At 44.2% G+C, this 23,610-nt stretch overlaps 1 protein-coding gene across 2 annotated transcripts; it reads left to right on the plus strand.

The window, feature by feature from the left end:
• Positions 1-3,967: 3,967 nt before the first annotated feature.
• snapc5 (small nuclear RNA activating complex, polypeptide 5) lies at positions 3,968-17,097 on the plus strand. Of its 2 annotated transcripts, none has more exons than XM_048616011.1 (4): positions 3,968-4,071; positions 9,452-9,757; positions 13,129-13,221; positions 14,052-17,097. In XM_048616011.1, exons 2-4 carry the CDS (start codon positions 9,668-9,670, stop codon positions 14,181-14,183), a joined length of 315 nt encoding a protein of 104 aa, XP_048471968.1. In that variant the 5' UTR covers positions 3,968-4,071; positions 9,452-9,667; the 3' UTR covers positions 14,184-17,097. The 2 variants fall into 2 exon arrangements, with proteins under 2 accessions (XP_048471968.1, XP_048471969.1); XM_048616012.1 differs by lacking the exon at positions 3,968-4,071 and adding an exon at positions 4,087-4,194.
• Positions 17,098-23,610: the final 6,513 nt, after the last annotated feature.

Raw genomic sequence — 23,610 nt, forward strand, 5'->3', positions numbered from 1 at the left:
GGGGGCGGGGCCTGGCCTTCGGGGCGGGGCGGGGCGGGGCCTGGCCTTCGGGGCGGGGCGGGGCGGGGCCTGGCCTTCGGGGCGGGGGGGGGCGGGGCCTGGCCTACGGGGCGGGGCGCTGGTGGCCGGAGGTGGGGCGGGGCCTGCAGCCCAAAAGGCGGGGCTTGGGATGACACAGCGTGGAGATGGAGGAACACAGCAGGCCAGGCAGCGAAGGAGCAGGAAAGTTGATTTTTCGGGTCGGGACCGTTCTTCAGAAATGGGAGGGGTAAGGGAGCTCAGAAATAAATAGAGAGAGGAGAGAGGAGAGAGGAGAGGAGGGGTGGGGAACGTAGGTTGAATGGGGATAGGTGAGTGCACGTAGGGAGTGGTGGGGTTGGTCAGTGAGGTGGGTAAGGCAGATAGGCGGGAGAGAAGATGTACAGTTTGTATCAGGTCAAGGAAGCAGGGATGAGGAGATTTTGAAGCTGGTAAAATCCACATTGAGAGCAAGGCGGAATATGAGGTGCTGCTCCTCCAGCTTCTGGATGTCGTCATTGTGACACTGGAGGAGGCTGAGGATGGATATGTCACCCAGGGAGTGGGAGGGAAAGTTGAGATGGTTCACGACCTGAAAGTGTTGTCATTTGTTGCAAACAGAGCGCAGGTGCTCTACAAAACGGTCTCCAAGCCTCTGCTTGGCCTCACCGATGTAGGGGAGCCCACAGTGGCAAAGTGGCTCAGTGGTTGTTGCCTCACAGCGCTAGGGACCCGGGTTCGATTCCACCCTTGGGCAACATGGAGTTTGCGCATTCTCCCTGTGTCTGTGTGGGTTTCCTCCGGATACTCTGGTTTCCTCCCACAGTCCAAAGATGTGCAGGCAAGGTGGATTTGCCCGTAATGTTCAGGGATGTGTAGATTAGGGGGATGGGGATGGGGATGGGGATGGATGGTATGTTCTGAGGGTCGGTGTGGACTTGTTGGGCCAAAGGGCCTGTTTCCACACTGTAGGGATTCTATGAAATTCTATGAAAACATCAGGAACAGTGAATGCAGTGGACCACATTGACAGATGTGCGGGTGAATGTCTGTCTGATGTGAAAGGTTCGTTTTGTGCCTTAGATGGAGGTGAGAGGGGAGGTGTAGGGGCAGGTGTAGTACTTCCTCCGGATGCAGGAAAAGGTGGTGGGGTGAGTGGGGAGTGTGGAGCAGATGAGGCAGTTGTGGAGAGAGCATCGCCCCACCCATTGCTGATGTCACCCCACACACTGCAAATGTTGCTGACATCATCACTAACTCCAACCCCACACACAGCTCCGACCCAGCCACCAGCTCTAAGCCCTGCCGGGTCTTCACCATCCCCCCAGACTTCCCCTTCACTGAGGACGAACAATCAGTCCTCACTGAAGGACCCATGTTCATTCCTCTCCGCCCACACTTCAATGAATTCTAATCATGCTTGGACATCAATGACTTTTTCCACCACCTCTGCCTCTGCGCCTATTTCTTTAACCGCGCGTCTAACCCACCCTCTACAGACCCCTTCTCCCGCCTCCAACACACCCCATCCTTCAGGACACCACCCAAAGGCCCCCTACCCTCCCTCAACCTCAATCTCCATCTCCAACTGCAGTCACGACATCAATCACCTCAACCTCTCCACCCCTCTCACTCACTCCAATCTCTCCTCCACGGAACATGCAGTCCTCCGCTCCAACCCTAATCTCACTATCAAACCTGCAGATAAAGGGGGTGCAGTAGTGGTATGGCGCACTACCTTTACATCGCTGAGGCCAGGCACCAACTCTCTGACACCTCCTCCTACCACCCCCTCACCACCAAAACATCATCTCTCAAACCATTCACAACTTCATCACCTCAGGCGAACTCCCGCCCACAGCCTCCAACCTCATCGTTTCCCAACCCTGCAACACCCATTTCTATCTCCTTCCCAAAATCCACAAAACTGACTGCCCCGGCTGACCCATTGTCTCTGCCTGCTCCTGCCCCACTAAACTTATCTATGCTTACTTTGACTCTGTTTTGTCCCCACCTATGTCCGGGACACCACCCATGCCCTCCACCTCCTCCAAGACTTCCACTTCCCTGGCCCCCAACACCTCATCTTCACTATGGACATCCAATCCCTATTCACTTGCATTCCCCACATGGATAGCCTAAAAGCCCTCAGCTTCTTTCTCTCCCGCAGGCCCAACCAATCCCCCTCCACCGAAACCCTCATCCGCTGAACCGAACTCGTCCTTACCCTTAACAACTTCTTCTTCAACTCCTCCCACTTCCTACAGATTAAGGCGGTAGCCATGAGAACCCGCATAGGCCCAAGCTATGCCTGCCTCTTCATAGGATACATGGAACAGTCCCTCTTCCACAGCTACACTGGCCCTATCCCCCACCTCTTCCTCCGCTACATTGATGACTGTATCGGCGCTGCCTCAGGCTCCCATGAGGAGCCTGAACAGTTCATCAACTATACTAAAAGCTTTCACCCCAACCTCAAGTTCACCTGGACCATCTCTGATACCTCTCTCTCCTTCCTGGACCTCTCTGTCTCCATCTCTGGTGGCCACCTCGAAACCTACATCTATTTCAAGCCCACCAACTCCCACAGCTACCTAGACTACACCTCCTCTCATCCACCTTCCTGCCAGAATTAATCCCCAACTCCCAATATCTCCGCCTCCACCGCGTCTGCTCCCAAGATGGGGAGTTCCACTCCCAAGTATACCAGAAGTCCTCTTATTCCAAGGACCGCAACTTACCCCCTTCGGTGGTCAAAAATGCTCTCAACTGCATCTCTTGCGTTTTCCACAACTATCCCCTGCCCCCAACAAAAACAAATACAGAATCGACTTTGTCCTCACATATCACCCCGCTAACCTCCATATCCAACATATCATTCTCCGCCACTTCCGCCACCAGCAATCCGATCCCACAACCAAAGATATATTTCCACCTCCACCCCTATCTGCCTTTCATAAGGACCACGCTCTCCACAACTCCCTCATCCACTCCACACTCCCCACTACCCCCACCACCCCCGGCAACTTACCCTGCAACCGCAGGAAGTGCTACACCTGCCCCTACACATCCATTCAAGGCACCAAACAAACATTTCACATCAGACAGAGGTTCACCTGCACATCTGTCAAGGTGTTCTTTTGCATCCGCTGCTCCCGATGCAGCCTCCTCTACATCGGTGAGACCAAGCGGAGGCTTGGAGACCAGAGACCGCTTTGTACGCGACAAACGACAACACCTTCCGTCACCAACCGTTTCAACTCCCACTCCCTCTCCTTCTCCCTGGGTGACATGTCCATCCTGAGCCTCCTCCAGTGTCACAATGACGCCACCCGCAAACTGGAGGAGCAGCACCTCCTATTCCGCCTTGGGAACCCAACGGCCTAAACATGGACTTCACCAGTTTCAAAATCTCCCCACCCCCAGCCTCATCCTCATCCCATGACCAACCCTCCCTCTCATCCCCGCATCCTTCACCTGACACAACCAGCCCATCATCTCTCCCACCTCACTGACCCATCCCTACCACTCCCTACCTGCACTCACCTATCACCATCCCACCTACCTTCCCTAGCCCCACCTCTCCTCTATTTATTTTAGAGTTCCCTTCCCCCTCCCCATTTCTGAAGAAGGGTCTAGGCCCGAAATGCCAGCTTTCCTGCTCCTCTGATGCTGCCTGACCTGCTGCGTTCCTGCAGCTCCACACTGTGTTATCTCTGACTCCAGCATCTCCAGTTCATAATCTCTGATGTGTTCAGGGGGCGGGGTCTGGTGCACACTGGGTGGGTCCTGGTGTGTCGGGGGCGGGGTCTGTTCCGTCAGGGGGCGGGGTCTGGTGCACACTGGGTGGGTCCTGGTGTGTTGGGGGCGGGGTCTGTTCCGTCACGGGGCGGGGTCTGGTGCACTGGGTGGGGCCTGGTGTGTCGGGGGCGGGGTCTGCCCTGAACATATCGCCGTAGAGAAGTCGTTACTGCGCGTGTGTATATCGTCGGAAGTGACGTTGTGTGACTGGATTAGACAGATGTTACTTCCTGGAAATTGGCTGAGATTGAGGTAAGGGAAGGATAAGGGATAGGGATGGCGGCGGAAAAGCAGGAGGAGTCACAAATTGTTGTACCAGGGAGCTGTGTGGGCAATGCCGGCAGCTCATCCTTGGAATTCGATGGTCCACCTGAGGTCAGGGGGGGGGGCTGGGGGGGGGGGGGGGGGGGGCGGGGGGCTGGGGGCTGGTTTGGTTGAAAGATGGGACGGAGCCCCTTGGGGTTGGTTTCGTTGAAGGATTGGGGAGTGGGTTTTGGATCATGGGTAACTGAGGGCTAAGTTTGACTGGTTAGTGTTCAAGATTTGGTTTGATCTCTTTGCTGAAGTGAAACTGAACGTATATCAGAGCTCTAGGTTATTAATGCAGGCCCCACTTTGAGCTGGAGCACTGGTGTTAACAAGTTTTAGTACCAAGGTTTAAGAGTTCAAATCTGAGCCCAAGAATTGACTGCCATCTGAGGGAGTGCTTCATTGTCAAAGCTAATGTCATTCAGATTAAATGTTAAACTAAGGCACCATCTTCCTACATGGATTTATACAAGATATTCCACTGCCACTATTTCAAAGAGATCAGGAAAGTTTAACACTTTGGTGGTCTAGCCAATTTTTATCCCTCAATGAACATGGCGAAAAACACATTCCCTGGCCATCACTGCATTACTGCTGTGGGATTCTGTCACCTGCAAATGGTCTGCCTTATTTTCTATGTTACATTATGGTCTACACTTAATGGTTCTAAAGAACTTTGAGTCATTGATTGTGGAAGGTGTTATATAAATGCAAATTCTTGTTCCACATTCCTAGAATTTGGGCAGAAATGACCATGGTTTCCACTCCTGGCAATTTTCAGATATGTAGCATGTAGACATTTAGTAGGGTCATTATTTTCTCTTTCTCAGTGTTATTCACCTCTTTTAATAACTCCCTTGTCTGACTTAAGTCAAATTTTAAATTCCATCGTGCATCTTGCAATGACAAATGTTAGATAATGGCCAACTCCAACAAGCGAGAATCCAACCATTTCACGCCTGACAATTAATCGCATTACCATTATCAAGTCCCGCACTAACAACAATCTGGGAGTTACCAATGACCAGAAAATGAACTGGACAAGCATATAAATACTACAATAATGAGAGCAGATCAGATATTTGAAATTCTGTGGTGAGTGGACTCACCTGTTCACCATCTACAAGGCACAAGTCAGATACAGTGGAATACTCTCCATTTTCCTGGGTGAGTGTAGCTCCAACTATGATTCTAACACTAAAAGTGATACCATTCAGGACAAAGCCTCATCTAGCATCTTTTGATAATCAGTTTTTGATAAATTCTCCTTTTTGTAAGTATTTCTTTGCACTGTGGTAGCCACTCAGGACAGTTTGGGGTCAAAGATTTCAAAGGTTACAGTTAGTTGGATAAAGAGACAAACTGAAATATACTGTGCTAGAAGTGTGGCAGCCAGCTATACTGCTGTGAACTATACTGATCCTGTGTAGGAGACTCGGTGATAAATTGACAGCAGCTTGATGCACTGTGCTGTTAGAGTTCAGGAAAATGTTCCAGTTTTAGGAGATGGCTAAGTACAGGACTGAGCACTTCTAAAGAGCTGAGAAAGTGGGAAGGTTACTAGCTGTGTGCTGGGGAAACTGTAGTGGGATTAGAAGAAGTTTTTGAACATTAATATGCTACAGGTGAGTGAGTCGGGCTTTTGAAAACAAGCAGTATTCACAGAGTGTTTGATTTAGCCAGCTTAGAGCTTAGAAGAAATGCAAGGGTAGTTTCAGTTTGCTAAAGCTAGCTGCTGGTGAATGACGGAGTGCAGAGCATAGCTTTAGGAAAGGAGGTTGATCGACCAGAACAGGAACAGTTGAGGCAATCCATGATGGAGTGTCTCTTGAGAAGCAGATAGTGAAAGTGAAAAATTGTGGTCAATTCCAAATGTGCAGTGAGACTTAAGGAGTGGGGGCCTCCAGTTTCGCCAAAGCCAGTCCAACATCTACTAGGCATAAGTCAGGATGAGTGCAGTTCCTACAATACTCAAGAAGCTTGACACAAATCAGGACAAACTGGCACGCTGATTGGCACACCATCCAACTTTCACTCCCAACACCACCACCAATCAGCAGCAGTGTATACTATCTACAAGATGCATTGCAACTCACCAAGGCTTCTTAGTCAGTAATTTTCAAACCTGTGACCACCACCATCTAGAAGGACAGGGCAGCAGATACATGGGAACACCACCTATAAGATTCCCTCTAACCACTCACCATCCTGACTTGGATATATATCGCCATTCCTTCACTGTCACTGGGCTGAAATCCTGGAACTTCCTAACAGTACTATGGGTTCCTTCCACCTGACAGATTGGTTCAAAAGGGAACGTGCTGCTTCTCCAAGACGAATAAATATGGGCAATAAATTCTGGCATAGCCAGCAACACCCAAATCCCATGAGCGAATTGAGGACAAAACTTTGCCAAAATTCATAGCTCCTATTCATGGTTGTGATTCTTGTAGAGAGTATTTAGTGACCATTTGGCTTCTTGAGCCATTTCCACCATTCTTTTATACTCAATCTGTACCTCAACCATCCAGCAGAGGGTGACCAAGAAGGAGAGGTATCACTTCATTGTTTACGTTAGATCCTGGAAGCTATTACCCACACTGAGGAGTGGATTGTTGTGGACCTGGTATCACAGAGTACTTATTTGTGCACATTGACACAAATGACATAGGTAGAAATAGGGATAAGGTCGTGTAGAGTGATTATAGAGAGCTAGGAATAAAGTTTAAAAACCAGGACCTTGACAGTAGTAATCTCCGGATTACTTCCAGTGCCACATGCTAGTGAGGGTAAGAATAGGAGGATATGGCAGATGAATGCCTGGCTAAAGAATTGGTTCCGGGGGCTGGGATTCAGATTCCTGGATCATTGGGATCTTTTCTAGGGTAGACGTGGCCTGTTCAAGAGGGATGGGTTGCACCTGAAGTGGAGGAGGGCCAATATCTGGCAGACAGATTTGCTAGCGCTGCAAGGGGGGGGTTTAAACTTGATTGGCAGGGGGTTGCAATCCTCAATAGCAGCGAGGCAAGTGTGAGGCTGGAAGGAGATACAGTAATCAGAAATGGCAAGTTGAAGAGACAAGTCAGGCTGAAACAGGACAGGGAGCAAGGAATGCCTATTGGATTAAATTGCATCTATTTCAATGCAAGACGGCTGATAGGTAAGGCTGGTGAACTCAGGGCGTAAATAAGTATGTGGGACTGGGATATTATAGCCATTACAGGAACATGGCTAAGGGAGGGACAGGACTGACAGCTTAATGTACCAAGGTACAGGTGTTTTAAGCAGGACAGAGGTGGAGGAAAGAGAGGAGGGGGAGTTGCATTTTTGATTAAGGGGAGTATCACAGCATTAGTCAGAGATGAAATAACTGAGGGATCATCTAGTGAGGCTTTGTGGGTGGAGCTAAGAAATAAGGAGGGGATGGTGATGACATTGGGGTTGTACTGTAGGCCCCCAAACAGTCAACAGGAATTAAAGGAACAAATATGCAGGGAGACTGGGGAGACTTGCCGGAGCAATAGGTTTGTCATAGTGGGGAATTTTAATTTTCCGAACAGAGACTGGGACTGCCATAGTGTTAAGGGCTTAGATGGGGTAGAATTTGTTAAATGTGTTCAAGAAAGTTTCTTCAAGCAGTATATAGAGGATCCTACTCGGGAAGGGGCAAAACCCGACCTACTCTTGGGAAATAGGGCAGGACAGGTGACTGAAGTGACGGTGAGGGTGCACTTTGGGACCAGTGACCGTAGTTCTATTAATTTTAAAATAGTTATGGTCCACAGATTCAACTTCTAAATTGGGGCAAGGTGAATTTTGATGGAATTAGACAGGCGCTTGCAGTAGTTGATTGGAGTAGTTTGATAGCAGGCAAAGGAACCTCTGGCAAGTGGGAGGCCTTTAAAAGTGTGATAGCTAGAGTTAAAGGTCTATATGTTCCTGTGAGGGTGAAGGGCAAGGTTGGCAGAAGTAGGGAATCCTGGATGACAAGAGATATTGAGGCTTTGACCAGAAAAAAGGAGGAGGTATGGCTGAGGAACAGGCAGCTGGGATCAAGGGAATCCCTGGAGGTATGCAGGGGGTTTACTGAAGAAGGAAATCAGGAGGGCGAAAAGGAGGCACGAGATGGCATTGGCTGAGAAGATTAGGGTGAATCCAAAGAGTTTCTTTAAGTATCTTAGAGGAAAAAGAATAACTAGAGAAAAAATAGGACCCCTCAAGGTCCAAAGTAGACACGTGTGTGGAACCGCAAGAGATGGGCGAGATCTTCAATAAATATTTCTCCTGTGTTTACCGTGGAGAAAAATATGAAGACTTGGGAACTTGGGGAAGTTGGTGGCGATATCTTGGGCACAGGCCATATCACAGTAGAGGAGGTGTTGTACATAGTAGCATGTATGAAGGAGAAGATAAATTTCCTGGTCCTGATCATATATATCCAAGAACCCCGCAAGAAGCTAGGGAAGAAATTGCAGGGGCCCTGGCTGATATATTTGCATCATTGATAGCCACGAATGAGGTCCCTGAAAACTAGAGGGTAGCAAATGTTGTGCCCTTATTCAAGATAGGCTGCAAAGAAAGTTCTGGGAATTATAGATCAGTAAGCTTAACATCTGTGATAGGTAAGCTACTTGAGAAGATTCTGAGACAAGATATACATGCATTTAGAAAGACAGGGTTTGATTAGGAGTAGTCAGCATGACTTTGTGCGTGGGAGATCATGCCTCACAGATTTCTTAGAGTTCTTTGAAGTGACCAGGAAGGTTGATGAGGGCAGGGCAGTAGACATAGTCTACATAGATTTCAGTAAAGCCTTTGATAAGGTTCCACATAGTAGGCTGTTCTGGAAGGTTGGATTGCATGGAGAGCTGGCAAATTGGATACACAATTGGCTTGAAAGTAGGAAGCAGACAGTAATAGTGGAAGGATACTTGTTGGACTGGAGGCCTGTGACTAGTGTGAAAAAGGCTGTTTCTTGATCTCACTCCAGAATTACCTAACTTTAATTTTAAGGTTGCATCCCCATTTTTTCTAGTTATAGTAAATATCTTCCCTCCATTGACCCTAACACATCATTTTATACCTGTCAATTAGATTATCCATGAATCTTCTAAACCTGGGGTTGGTAGCATGGTGGGGAAATCCTAGACATTATCTATTTAAGAGGCATTTGTTTAGACAGGATAGGGTGTAGGTGGGGTGTAAATGCCTTTGCTCTTTAAAATGGTGTAAATGACCAGTGTGCTAGAGTGATATCATAAAAAATTAGTTAGCATTGTGTACGCAAGTCCATCAAAACTGCTAATGTATCTTTCTGTTCTAGGTGTTGACTGGCCTGGCAGTGAGAATCTCTGTTTCATTTGATGCCCCTTTCTGATGTTCATTAGCAGTGTGCAGTGCTCTCCTGTATCCTGGTCTTCACAGGCTGCTGCTGTTACAGAGAGTGCAATGTACAATCCACAGAATCTTGTTGCACCATTCTCCATAAGGTGCAGTTATTTCTCCTGCAGGTGAACGTTAAAACTCCGAAGGACTCAGAATGCTCAGCCGACTGCAGGAGTTGAAGAAAGAAGAAGAAGCTCTACTGAAAGCCAAAACCACTCTACAAGATCAATTGAACCGACTCAAGGTATACCTACATACAACAAATATCCCATATTATTTATTTAAATATTTACATTTTGCTCTTCCCTGTAGGTGGATGAAGTGCCTTTACAAGCAGGGCCATAACAGATGTTCCCCAGTGAGGTATAGCACAGACAGGCAGTAAAGTTCATGGACCTCCTCCTCCCCAAATCCATTGCCTCATTTTTGACATTGTTTGCTCCTGCTGCACTGAGACAATTTAGGGTGGGAGGTGCTTCTGATCATTTAATCTGAACTATCAACATCTTTTCTTCATCAGCACTCTCCACTCTCTGCATCCATGTGTCCCCCCCACCAAAACTATAGCATAAATGCTGTCCCATCCAACAATCATGTCAGCTCCGATGAAGAGTCATCTAGACTCGAAATGTTAGCCTGCTGTCTCTCCATGGATGCTGTGTGACCCGCTGTGATCTCCAGCATTTGTTGTTTTCAAACACACTCTTGAGTCTTAGTCTTTGTTCTCTCCTGTGATTAAAATAACAATGTCCCTGAACTGCTTAATTTGATTGCATTTGCTTTGTTGTAGCATATTTCAGTAACTCTATATCAGCAGATCCGGCAGTGTTGCATAGGGCTGATATATACATTCATCTCTGATGGGATAAGAATAAACAAGCTACAGCTCGGATTGGGTAGAACATTGAATTATTTACTTTATTTTAAAAGGTGTTTTCTTCACTTCTCCATGTTTGTGCCATTCATTCACTGGGAGCTTGCAGTTTATAATTCATCTGAGGTCTCGGGGTGTTTCCGCACCTTTCCCATGTGTGACTAACTGTTGCTATTCCAGGCAAACAGAGTCTGGAGTTGAGAGGCTTCCCCTATGAGGAGAGATTGAGTAGACTGGGACTATATTCATTGGAATTTAGAAGAATGAGGGGTATCTTACAGAAACAAATAGAATTATGAAGGGAATAGATAGGATAGAAGAAGGGAGGTTGTTTCCATTTGCAGGTGAAACTAAAACTAGGGGGCACAGCTTCAAACTAAGGGGGAGCAGATTTAGAACTGAGTTGACGAGGAACTTCTTCACCCAAAGGATTGTGAATCTGTGGAATTCCCTGCCTAGTGAGGCAGTTCAGGCTACCTCATTGAATGTTTTTAAGGAAAAGATAGATTTTTGAACAGTAAAGGAATTAAGGGTTATGGTGAGCGGGCAGGTAAGTGGAGCTGAGACACAAAAAGATCATGTCATGATCTTATTGAATGGTGGAACAGGCTTAGAGGGCTAGATGGCCTACTCCACCTCCTTTTTTCTTATGGTCTTATACCTGGCAAGTTTCTGGTTGAGGAAGAAATGCTGAGCAGCACTCACTGGCAGTGACATGTCAAATTTTTACATGAAACTTATGTGGTAGTGGGAGTCTTATCATAAAGTCAGGACCTCTAAAGGTGCAGTACCCTCTTACTCTTGCTGCTATAAATTGAGCTGAGCTGGCATTAAAGTTCCTAATTGATTACGTCTTTACAAACATCACAGCGCCAGCGACTGGCTGCAGGTGTTCCTTAAAATCCTGTTCGGCTATACCCCATCCTAAAGTGTAAACAAACTGTTAAGTCATTTCTGTTGCACAGCAGCCAGGAATTTAGCTCAGCTAATCTTTCAAATCTAAACACAGGAAAACAATTGCATCTAAGGGGATATTTAGGAAAAAGGATTTTAATCTTATAATTAAAATTAGACCATTTAAGAACAATACCAGTAAACATTTACTCAGAAAGAGGGTAGTGGAAAAGCCACCACACCCCACAGCCCCAAACAAAACTGTAGATATGTAGAGTCACTGGAAGATTATGAAATGATTTTGTTTCAAGTAAAGGTAACAAGTTGTGTGAGAATTTAATGGTTAGTGTTGCTTCAGGGTCAATCAGTGGAAAGCTAGACACATTGCAGAGGAGTCGAACTCTGATTCTAAATTCTGGTTTGATGTCAAGCAGCATGTTCCCATAGAATCATACAGCTCCGAAACAGACCCTTAAGTCCAACCAGTCCACACCAAACATAATCCCAAACTAAACTAGTCCCACCTGCCTGCTCCTGGCCCATATCCCTCCAAACCTTTTTGCTATTCATTTCAAAGCTTTGGGTGCCCCAGCCCACCTGCCTGTAATGGATTATGGGATTCTAATGCCCTGGCCCTGACAGGGCTAGCCAAATAATCAGCTGCATTAATCTGCAGCTGGTAGGGGGATATGATGCCATAAAAGACACATACGTGTAATTAAGGTACAGACCTGCAGTGATCTAATTAAATTAGAGGTTGCACGATTTCTTGTTTGTTAGTCCCTTCCCATAGCTCAGTGCAGCTTTATTCCTGTCTACGTGTCATGGTAGGCTTGGTATCTTAAAGACGCGACATGAATGTAGAATATAGAACATTACAGCGCAGTACAGGCCCTTCGGCCCTCGATGTTGCACCGACCTGTGGAACCAATCTGAAGCCCATCTAACCTACACTATTCCATTATCATCCATATGTTTATCCAATGACCATTTAAATGCCCTTAAAGTTGGCGAGTCTACTACTGTTGCAGGCAGGGCATTCCACCCCCTTACTACTCTCTGAGTAAAGAACCTACCTCTGACATCTGTCCTATATCTATCACCCCTCAATTTAGAGCTATGTCCCCTCATGCTAGCCGTCACCATCCAAGGAAAAAGGCTCTCGCTGTCCACCCTATCTAATCCTCTGATCATCTTGTATGTCTCTATTAAGTCACCTCTTAACCTTCTTCTCTCTAACAAAAACAAGTCCCTCAGCCTTTCCTCATAAGACCTACCCTCCATACCAGGCAATATCCTGGTAAATCTCCTCTGCACCCTTTCCAATGCTTCCACATCCTTCCTATAATGCGGCAACCAGAACTGTACGCAATACTCCAAGTGCGGCCGCACCAGAGTTTTGTACAGCTGCAACATGACCTCATGGCTCCGAAACTCAATCCGTCTACCAATAAAACCTAACACACCGTACGCCTTCTTAACAGCCCTATCAACCTGGGTGGCAACTTTCAGGGATCGATGCACATGGACACCGAGATTTCTCTGCTCATCCACACTACCAAGAATCTTACCATTAGCCCAGTACTCTGTAGTCCTGTTACTCCTTCCAAAGTGAATCACCTCACACTTTTCCACATTAAACTCCATTTGCCACCTCTCAGCCCAGCTCTGCAGCTTATCTATGTCCCTCTGTAACCTGCAACATCCTTCCGCACCATCCAAAACTCCACCGACCTTAGTGTCATCTGCAAATTTACTAACCCATCCTTCTACGCCCTCATCCAGGGATGCTAGCATTCTTTTGGAAAGTATCCTTGTGGTAAGTGGGTATGTGTGTACCTTTTTAGGTAGAAGAGTTGGCCCTTCGCTCGATGATCATGACTAGGGAAGATGGTGATGACGACAATGATAACGGTGGTCAAGCAGCTGAACCTGTACAGGTGAGAAATCTGACCTGAGCTATCAATGTTAGTACGTTTTTCTTTTAAAATTTCAGGTAACCAGCACTCTGCAAATGCATGTTTAATAACTTTTGTGTTTTTAATTCTACATCCCCATCTGATATTGGCTTGTGCTGTCCTTGCTTCATTCCACCCATCATTTGGTCACTCTGTCTTCTATTTCTTCTCTGAGAAAATAGTAGGGTTCCAGGGAAAAAAAACCTGTGAAATATGACTTATAGGATTCTTCATCGAAAAAGCTGAGCTGTGTTTTTTTTAAATTATTTCCCTTTTGGTTCTTTTACCAATCATTTAAGTACAGGGAGACAACCTAGTGGTAATATCGCTGAACTATTAATCCAAAGACCCAGGTAATGTTTTGGGGACCCAGGTTCGAACCCTGAAATAGATGGTAGAATTTGAATTTAATAAATATCTGTAATTACGAGTCTAATGATAACCATTAATCCAATGTCCATCTGGTTCACTAATGTCCACAATGTGGACTAATAGTTTGGAAGCAGGCCATTTGGCCCATCAAGTTTACACCAACCCTCAAAAGGGGCATCCCACCCAGACCCACCTCCCTACAGTATCCCTGTAACCCTGCATTTCCCATGGCTAATCCAGCTAACCTGCGCATCTTTGAACAGGAGAATGGGACGGCATTTACTTTGATTCTGAAGTATAATCTTTTACATCAGAATGATAGTCAAGAAGTAGTATTCTCAGCACATGAGAAACTAGAGATGTTAAAGTTTTAGCCTGGTCTGACATTGCCACTATTGTGATATATTTCAGTTGATGGCTGTGTTTGTTTCTTTCTGCAGTCCTCAATGCAGGTAGATGATGCAAGTGTTATCAATCAAACCCAGCTTCAGTTGAGCACATTACAGTCTGTTAGAAGTGCATCGCAGGAAAATGAGGAAGAGGAGGAGGATGAAGAAGAATGCAACTCCTAAATGGGTCAATTTTCAGAAAAGAATGCAAAGAAGTTGTACAAACAAAATTTCATTTTAAGCTGGAGTGTTGAACTGCACTTGTATTCAGAGACTTCATTCTTTACAGCAGTGTATCAGAGCTCATAGTTTTCAATATATGTGCACTGGAAAGATGGTTGCCTCAGGGGACAGATTCTGCCATCTCTGAGCCTGCAGCTTGCTAACTATTGCGATATTGAGTGCATTTGAAATAGTTATCCTCCTTGCTATGCCTCTTTCTTGAGAGAAACAAAGAAAGACTGAAGATGAAAAGAAAATGGGAATTTGTTACCTTTATACAGCAAGTTAAGTGTCATAAACATTTTTGATACAGTAAAACATTGAAGAATTTTTGGATTAAGAACATTTTAAACTAAAATGCCGCAATGTGGCTGAGGAATAAAAGTGGGCCTGAGATTCTACAGTGCTGAGCTTTTATTGAAGCATTGTTGTAAGAACATCAGAACAACAGGCAAATTTAAAAGTCAGTTAGGTCTGTGGAGTATGTATGAATCCTGTCATATCTGTTCTCAGCTAATTCGAGACTTTACTGTTTGTGAGCCTCACTGTGGTTCTCTAATGGTGGGTAACTGATACCACAGCAGTATTTTGTGACAAACATTCTTACGTAAAAGAACTACAAAAGAATTGAAGATTGTTGGCCTTGAGCTATATGCCTTTGAAATAATAGTGTTAAATATGTTGAATAATAGAGTTGTATTTAATAATGAGGGTGAGTTGGATGTGGTTCAGTGTTTTGCTTCTGCATGGATACATTCTTTGTTGCGTTTTGGAAGAGATTTTAATGTTCTACAAGATGTTGACAACTTTGTTTTTTTTTGATTATAAAGCCATGAAGAGCAGTTACTGCAGCCTGTAATCATCAACTTCAGTCAGCTAGTCTCTTCATTGTGATTCACAGTCGCTGTATTTGAGATTATCCACAATCACTCTGTTATTGACTTGCACAAATGCAGCTAATTTGCAGCCTACAGGTGTATCCCACCTGTAGGTTAACTTTGTGAATTCATGGAGCCTGACTCCAAGACAATATGTCGGTGTCAGTTACTGAGACTTGCCTCCAAACAAGCAGAGCAGGAGTGTAGAATTATACAACGCTGAGTTTAATTCAGTTATCGCTTGTGTTTTTAAAATGCAGTTATCTTCTGAGTTCCCAGCATTGTGGCCTATTCCACTGAGTCCACTAGTCAAGCCAAAAATGTTTGTATGGGATGCATTTATATCGTAACCACGCCTTTTTCAAAAGAGCCACCATTTTGTTGACTTTTTGTGTGCCTTTTAACATAGAGGTGGCACTGTGCCAGGTCACGTGGGTCTTCAGTGGTTCATGAAGCCGTTCATGAGAAGTACTATCCAATCTTGAATGAAATGCACCATGACTCTCTGCGCTCATTCAAACCACACCAAATGTTGACTCTATAGCATTAGGTATGAAGCTGCATATTTGAGCATTCTCCAAAATTGAATATTTTGATTAATGATCCCTTAAGGTACTGCAAGCAAAATGATCCTTCTCTTGTGTCTGAAACCATCTAAAAGGTTTTCGTTTAGTTTTTTTAAGAGTAAAATCATATATTTGCATGATATTCCTTTGTGGGTAGCTCTCAACTGATTTATTTTGAAAGAGTGGGTTTCCTATGGTAACACCTTAAGAGATTTGTCTTTAGGTGAAAGCAGGTTTAGAAGATTGAATATAATTTGACAGGACTAGAGATAATTTGATGCCTACTTTGAAGTTACAAATTCTGCTTTTATTTTATATATCCGCTATAAATTCCAATTTAAATACAATGCACTGTCTTTAAAGTGTCCTGGCAGTGGTAATGCTGCAAGACCTCCAATTGCAGGTATGTATAATTTCAGTGTGGCACATTTTATGATTAAAACTTTAAATTATCGTCACGGACACAAGAATTTACAATGGAGAAAATAAGTTGACATCAAATGTATGCAGATTCTTAATATATGGGAGATGGATTAATGACTGCTTTATAAACATATGTATTATTTTACTATTGTAGCGTTATCAGTAAATCCATGAATGTGCTTTTAGGTTATTATGGTCAAGATCTTGAGATACTGCCTCGCAGCTTCAAATAAATTCTTAAGCTTTTGCCTGATATTGAAACTGTGAATGTAATAGTTATTTTTAAAACACTGTAAAACTGTGTAAAACATACAGAAGAAAAATGTGTGCCCTGTAACATCTTAATGGCAAGTGAACAGCTTTTCTTTGTCTGTGAAAATAACATGTATGTTGTGTTTTGTTTTTCATTAGAGTTCATTTTAAGTTGAGCTCATCAGTTAAATTATGTGGCCAATAGTTAACACTAACCTGCAGTGTCCTGGTTGATGAAATGAGAGCTAGTGATGAGCTGCAGTATTCACTATAAAGGCATGTGCAAACGGAAATGAGCTCGAAAGGTGGTGATGCCAGGACAGTGAACTTGTTTTAGAGCCAGCTAAACATGGATTGCATTTTTGTGATTTTTTGCTCCGGAAGAGTTGGTAGGTAAAACTGAAAACACAGTTGACAAAAGCTCTTCTCCCTTCTGGCAGGCACACTCAGAATTAACAAAGGCTGCTGAAGGGTTTGTAAAGCTGGCCATTCGAGACTTTGTTGAGGAGTTGGGGGTACGTGAAGAAATTTTGAGATGAGAATAATAGTGCTAGTATTTATCACCAGACTGGTCAAGTTGTTTCAGGACACACATAGTAGTTGTATTTTTCTGACTGAAAGCCTATTGACATATTTTGAGTATTGTTGCAAGATAAATGTGTCGGCCTTTAAGTGAAAAATTGTGAAAGATTTTTGCAGCTAATTAGTTGCACTCTTACAAAGTTAATGAATAATAAAATTGATTTTTGTTTCTTGTGATAATAGTAACTCACTTATGAATACAATGGAAATGTACATGACAAATGGAGACCACCGTAGCAGCAGTGCTGCCCACTCAGTATAATTACTGAAGTTTCTCTTTTTCAGAATATTGTGTTGGCCTTGGTAATTTACATCCCAATGGGCTACCCACCTAGGATGGAATGGAAAAGAAAATTAAATATATACTGACCCTGTAATTCACTTTAAAGGCGTTCTTCCTGCTCTAGATGCACAACGTCTGATAAGGATGATGCACATTCACTGTGAAACACACTCATTTCTCAGCAAGTTTAGTGCTGGTTGCGGAGAGGTGGGAAATTAGACAATATTCTGTTAAAATGGGACTTTGTGTCTTGTGCCAAGTGCACTGACCAGACTGACCACTATGGCTCGTGTTTTGACTCCCTTTTAGTACTAAGGTGGCTGATCTTAATTCAGGGCTTCAGGAAGTGGTTACAAATCTTCGATCCAAAAAGGGAGGGAAAAGTCAGTTAAAGTTTCTACTCATGATCATTATCCAGTGATTTTCCCCTATTGAGGATGGGATCAGGTTTAATTGTGAGGTCAACTAGCCCAGTGATAGTCACTATCAAAAGCACCAGTTGAGTCCCACCACTGGTCACAATTTACTGAAGGACAGAAACAGTTGGGCATCTTCAATCTCGATACTTTGATTAAAAGGGATGCATGTGTTATGATGTACATCTGAAGCAGGTGGGATCTGAACCCAGGCCTGGCCCAGAGGTACCACTGCACCATGGGAGCCTTTAACACATAGCAGCCAAAATCAAAGGTATCAAAGCTGGAAGCTCAGTACAGTGAAGTGTTTGGCATAGCCTCTCTTAACTTCCTCAGTTTGTTTTTTAAATCAACCTATTCAGAGATGTTATACACCTCTGGAACGGATGGGACTTGAACTCTGGCCTCCTGCTTCAGAGATATGGACATTACCGCTTTGCCATAAGCCTAAGAATCTTCAGTATGTGCACAGGTAATATGGATAATATTTTGACTGAAATAATTAAGAACCGGAATTGCATAACAGCTTCACACTTTGACATTGAACAATAAATTATTTCTCAAGCACGGTGCCTGTTATGTAACCTTCCTTCCAGAAAAGCAGTTTTTTTCCATATAAGCAGATTTTAGATGGTGAATGATCCATATTGATTTCAAGGCACAAAGATATTTGATACAGTTTGATAATGTCAATGGTTGCAGTTTTTTTTTAAATTCATTCTTATTTTTCTGCATAAAATATTTCTTTACCTGCTCCCCTGCTGAACAAGAGATGGTCAACTTCAATCTAACACTACAGCCTCTGGATTAGTCACTGACAAAATGCTGGATGAACACAGCAGGTCAGGCAGCATCAGAGAAGTAGGAAAGTCAATGCTTCAGGCTTAGACCCTTCCAGCTCCACACTGTCTTGATTCTGACTCCAGTATCTGCAGTTTTTGGGAGCAATAGTGATTGTCCCGAGCAAAAGTCACCACGAGATACTGGCCGAACTCCAGCAGGATCATCCAGGGGTTTCCAAGGTGAAGATGCTAGCAAGAAACTATATCTGGTGGTTGGGGTTGGATGCTGACATAGCTGTGTTGGTGGGGCAGTGCCTAGAGTGCCAACAAGGACAAAAATGGCCACCAGCAGTGCCCCCACATTCGTGGGAATGGTAGGGAAAATCCTGGACTTGGTTGCATGTCAAATATGTTGGTCCCTTCATGGCCTCAATGTTCCTGGTCATCATGAATGCATTCAAAGTGGTTGGACGTGCATAAAGTTCATTTGGCAAACTCGGGGTTGACGATTAAGAAACTGCGAGCATCATTCATGATACACAGTCTCCCAGAAGTATTGGTTACGGACAATGGGACGTCATTTACCAGCAGGGATTTTGAATATTTCCTAAAGTCAAATAGCATTCGGCATATAAGGACAATTCCAAACCATCCATCGTCCAGTGGTCAAGCTGAAAGAGAGGTCCAAATGTTGAAGGCAGGCTTAAAGAAGCAGCCTACAGCATCACTTGATACCAAACTGTCCCAATTGCTGTTCAATACCCCATACTCAACAACTGGGATAGCTCCAGCAGAGTTAATATTGGGGAGAAGACTCTGCACTAGGTTAAACATGACCTGGGGTGGGAAGAAGTGCTAAGGGTGAAATGGCAGCAGGATCACCTGAAAGCTGTTACCTTGCAAACGGGGCAGGAGCAAAACTTACCTGGCCCCCCAGAACAGCCAGAAGGCCTGTCAGAAAGTGCAGGTTCTCCCCTCTGTATAGTATGAAGCAAACCTCAGAGTCCAAGATGAATGCAGCCTTGATACCATTGCCATCAGAAGAAGAGGAGGAAATTCTCCCGAGATGCTCCAGATGCAAGAGATAGGCTACAGTCTGGTACACACCATTGACTACGGGATCAATGGCCCACATTAACAACCCCAATCAATCAGGAAAGCCCTGGCTAACTAATATAACCAGGAGGTGGGAATCTCCTCAGTCTAGGCAACTTACTCCAAGCTGGCACAAGTAAATAAAGGGTGATTTGGTGATGAGATACTGGCCTCTCTGGGGCAGCATGGTGGCTCAGTGGTTAGCACTGCTGCCTCACAGCACCAGGGGCTGGGTTCAATTCCACCCTCGGGCAACTGTCTGTGTGGAGTTTTCACATTCTTCCCGTGTCTGCGTGGGTTTCCTCCCACAGTCCAAAGATGTGTAGATGAGGTGGATTGGCCATGCTAAATTGCCCGGTGTTCAGGTATGTATAGAATAGTTGGGTTATAGGCTTCTGGGTCTGGAAGAGATGTTCTGAGGGTCGGTGTGAACTTGTTGGGCTAAAGGGCCTGCTTCCACACTGTAGGGATTCTATGTGATTCTTGCTATCTCTGACTGACAAAATGCTGTCATTTTCCTACAACAAACCTTGTTTTGTGAGAATTGAACAACTTCTGTCCATTCTGTTTCAAGCCAAATGTCATTTTAGGTTGCTAAGGTCATGTCTACAAAGTAATTGACTTCCAATTGGTACCTTTGCCAAAGCAAAGCAAATTAAAGCTCAAGGATGCCTGGTGTGAGATACTATTTCACTATCAACCTACATCTCTTAGTACTGATATGTACCGTTTGATAAAGAAAGTGATTTATGTTTTTGATTATCACGAAGTTCTTTCTATTATGAAAATTTTTGATCTTTCAATGGCTGCTTTGTGTAAAGGAATTTTACTGAATAATGGTTTTGTTGATAGCTGGTAATTTAGTGCATCATGCAACATTATCAGATCATTTCTGAACAACCCCCCCCCCACCGACCCCGTTTCAGGGCTGTCACAGAGGGAGATGTCTGATGTGCCAAACTGCTGTAGTTGCTGTATGCTTGTTTGTCATGCACGTCCCAGAGGTACTGGCAACCACTGTAATCTTTCACCCTCATCTCTGACCCAATTGTCGACAACAGGAAGCCAAAGAATTTAGTGCCTGCACTGTAGCAGGTGTTAGTCAGAAGAAATAAATTCTCATCTCTATTTAAAAGTAGGAGTCACACTTCTAGGAGTGTCCCCTATCAATGGTTTCACCCACAAGTGGAAACAATCTTTCTGTGTTAATCTTGTGCTGCCTGTTCAAGAACTTCTAAAGTGCAGTTAAGTCCCCTTCACTCTTCAAAACTCCGGTGAAAACAAGCCCAGTCACTCTAACCTTTACATATTAAACAACCTGCTTGTTACAGGTATCAATCAAATAAACTTCCTCTGAAACACTTGCAATGGATACACATCCTTCCTTAAAATAAGGAAGACAAGTGACTCGTTATGTAAGATGTGGTCTCACCCATGCCTGGTATAACTGAAGCAGAACATCCTTGCTCATATCCTATTTTCTGAATCAACCTGTCATTACACACCTGTGGAGCAGATGGGACTTGAGCCAAGTCTCTCAGTTCAGTGGTAGGGACACTACCTCTGCACCACAAGAGGGTTCCCATCCTTGCTTATAGGTTCAACTCTTCTTGTAATAAAGAATAGCATCCCATTAGCTTTCCATTTGAAGAAATCATCACAGCCTGAGCCCAAACCTGTATTCAAGAAAGCCACTAAAGAATTCGTTCTCAGGATGTAGGTGTTGTTGGCAAGGCAGTTTCATGGTGACCAATGAAAGCTTTTCACTATTTTATTGTATTCTTACTGTAAAGTACATGTGACAATAAAATCAACAGAGTTTAATTATCCCAATTTCTTTTGTTGTTGCATTTTAATAATAGTGTATGAATAAAGTGTGTTTTGCTTCAAGGCTGGTAGTTTGACCAATCAAACTGCATCTGGAATGCATTGCCTGGCACTTGCCTTTAAAAGAAGAAAAAAATAGCGTCTAGGCTATCTTCTTAATATTTTTTGAGAGGGTTTGGCCTGACCCATAACACTACTTACACCCCACTCTCCACCTGCACAGAAATGCATCTCTCGGGGAAGTTACATTCTGACAGCTTTGGGCAGATGCCAGTTACTGCTAAATAAAAACTGGAAAAAAAACTGCAGATGCTAGAAATCAGAAATCCAGCCAAGTGACCCTCTATGCAGTAAGGTATATAAACAGAAATTGCTGGAAAAGCTCAGCAGGTCTGGCAGCATCTGTGGAGAGAAATCAGAGTTAACGTTTCCGGTCTAGTGACCCTTCATCAGAATTGGACCTGAAACATTAACTCTGATTTCTCGCCACAGATACTGCCAGATCTGCTGATTTTTTTTTTTCAGCAACTTCTGTTTATATACCTTACTGCATATAGGGTCACTTGGTTGGATCATAACAATTGAGACATTAGTGATTGCACAAATAACAGAGAAGGTCATTAAAATATCTATCTCAACATTAAAACAATGTATAGACACATACAGACTGCAGGACATATTGATTTAGAACAAAACAAGTTAATTACTTAACATAGAGCACATATTCACCCGAAGTTAAATCTGACACGCACTTTACAATATGCATGACTTCCAGACTGGTCTCAAAACTGTGTGACCTTGGTCTCAGCTCCGCCCTCTCCAAATGAATCCTCAGCTTTCTGACCCACAGACCGCAATCAGTGAGGGTAGGTAACTGCACCTCCTCCACGATAACACTCAACACTGGAGCCCCCCAAGGATGCATTCCCCAGACCCCTTCTGTACTCCCTGTACACCCACAATTGTGTTGCCAAATTCCAAATGAATGCCATTACAGGTTCGCTGATGACACCACTGTAGTGGGATGGATATCTAACGATGATGAGACAAAGTACAGAAGGGAGATAGAGGGCTTGGTAACATGGCGCAATGAAAACAATCTGTTTTTCAACGTTGGCAAAGCTAAAAAACTGATTATTGACTTCAGAAAGAAAGGAGGAGAACATGCCCCCATTTACATCAATGGAAATGAGGTTGAGAGAGTGAAGAGAATCAAGTTCCTCGGAGATAACCGAAGACCTGTCCTGGACTTCCCACATAAATGCAACAGTCAAGAAGGTACAACAAAGCCTCTTCTTCCTCAGGCGAGTCAGGAAATTTGACATGTCCATAAGGTCCTTCACCAACTTCTACAGATGTAGCACTGAAAGCAAACTGTCTGGGTGCATAATGGCTTGCTATGGCAACTGCTCTGCCCAGGACCATAAGAAACTACAGAAGGTGGTGTGCACAGCCCAGACCATCACAGAAACCAACCTCCCATCCACGGACTCCATTTACACGGCTCGCTGCCACAGAAAGGCAGCCAACATCATCAAAGACCCATCGCACCCCAAGTAATGATCTCCTACAATCTCTGCCGTCAGGCAGAAGATACAGAAGCCTGGACACACACACAAGCAGGCTCAGGAACAGCTTCTTTCAGGCTGTTATCAGACTGTTGAATGAACTCTAGCATCAAATAATATAACCTGCAATGTGATCTGTATGCCTCTAAGTCTTTTTGATCTGTACGTCCTTTGCATGCTGTGATCTGCCTGTACTGCTTGTAAACAAAGCTTTTCACTGTATTTTGGTACACGTGACAATAAATCAATCAATCAATCTTCAGGATGTCAATGCTAGTAAGCATTTTCTGGTTTTTACTTAAGCAGCCACCAGATCCGTAGAAAGCGTGTTGGAGTACGGAACCCAGTTTGCTGTGTAAAAACAACAGAGAAAGTCATTAAACTATCTATCTCAACAATAAAATAATAAGTAGTCACATACAGACTGCAGGACACATTGATTCAGAACAAAACAAGCTAATTACTTAGTTTTGAGCACATATTCACCTGAAGTTAAATCTGATAAGCACTTACAATATGCAAGACTTTCTGACTAAATAATTAAATTCTGAGGATTTTGACGGAAATGAGAGTTAAAATTGCAGAGGCACTGACAACTGGTACAGTACACCTGTCATTATAAAACTATTTGTCATCAGCCTACTGTAAGCAGAGCCACAAGAAGATGACAAGTTGATGATCCATGTACAAGTGGGAATGAAAATTCTAAACCACAA

The sequence above is a fragment of the Rhincodon typus genome, chromosome 33 (assembly GCF_021869965.1).
Source record: "Rhincodon typus isolate 14 chromosome 33, sRhiTyp1.1, whole genome shotgun sequence".
NCBI lineage: Eukaryota > Metazoa > Chordata > Chondrichthyes > Orectolobiformes > Rhincodontidae > Rhincodon > Rhincodon typus.

Bases quoted from the DNA above. Each gene is read 5' to 3' on its own strand.
- snapc5 (XM_048616011.1), top strand. From the start codon at position 9,668: ATGCTCAGCCGACTGCAGGAGTTGAAGAAAGAAGAAGAAGCTCTACTG. The intron at 9,758-13,128 runs GTATACCTACAT...GTACCTTTTTAG, and splicing joins ATCAATTGAACCGACTCAAG to GTAGAAGAGTTGGCCCTTCG. The intron at 13,222-14,051 runs GTGAGAAATCTG...TTCTTTCTGCAG, and splicing joins AAGCAGCTGAACCTGTACAG to TCCTCAATGCAGGTAGATGA.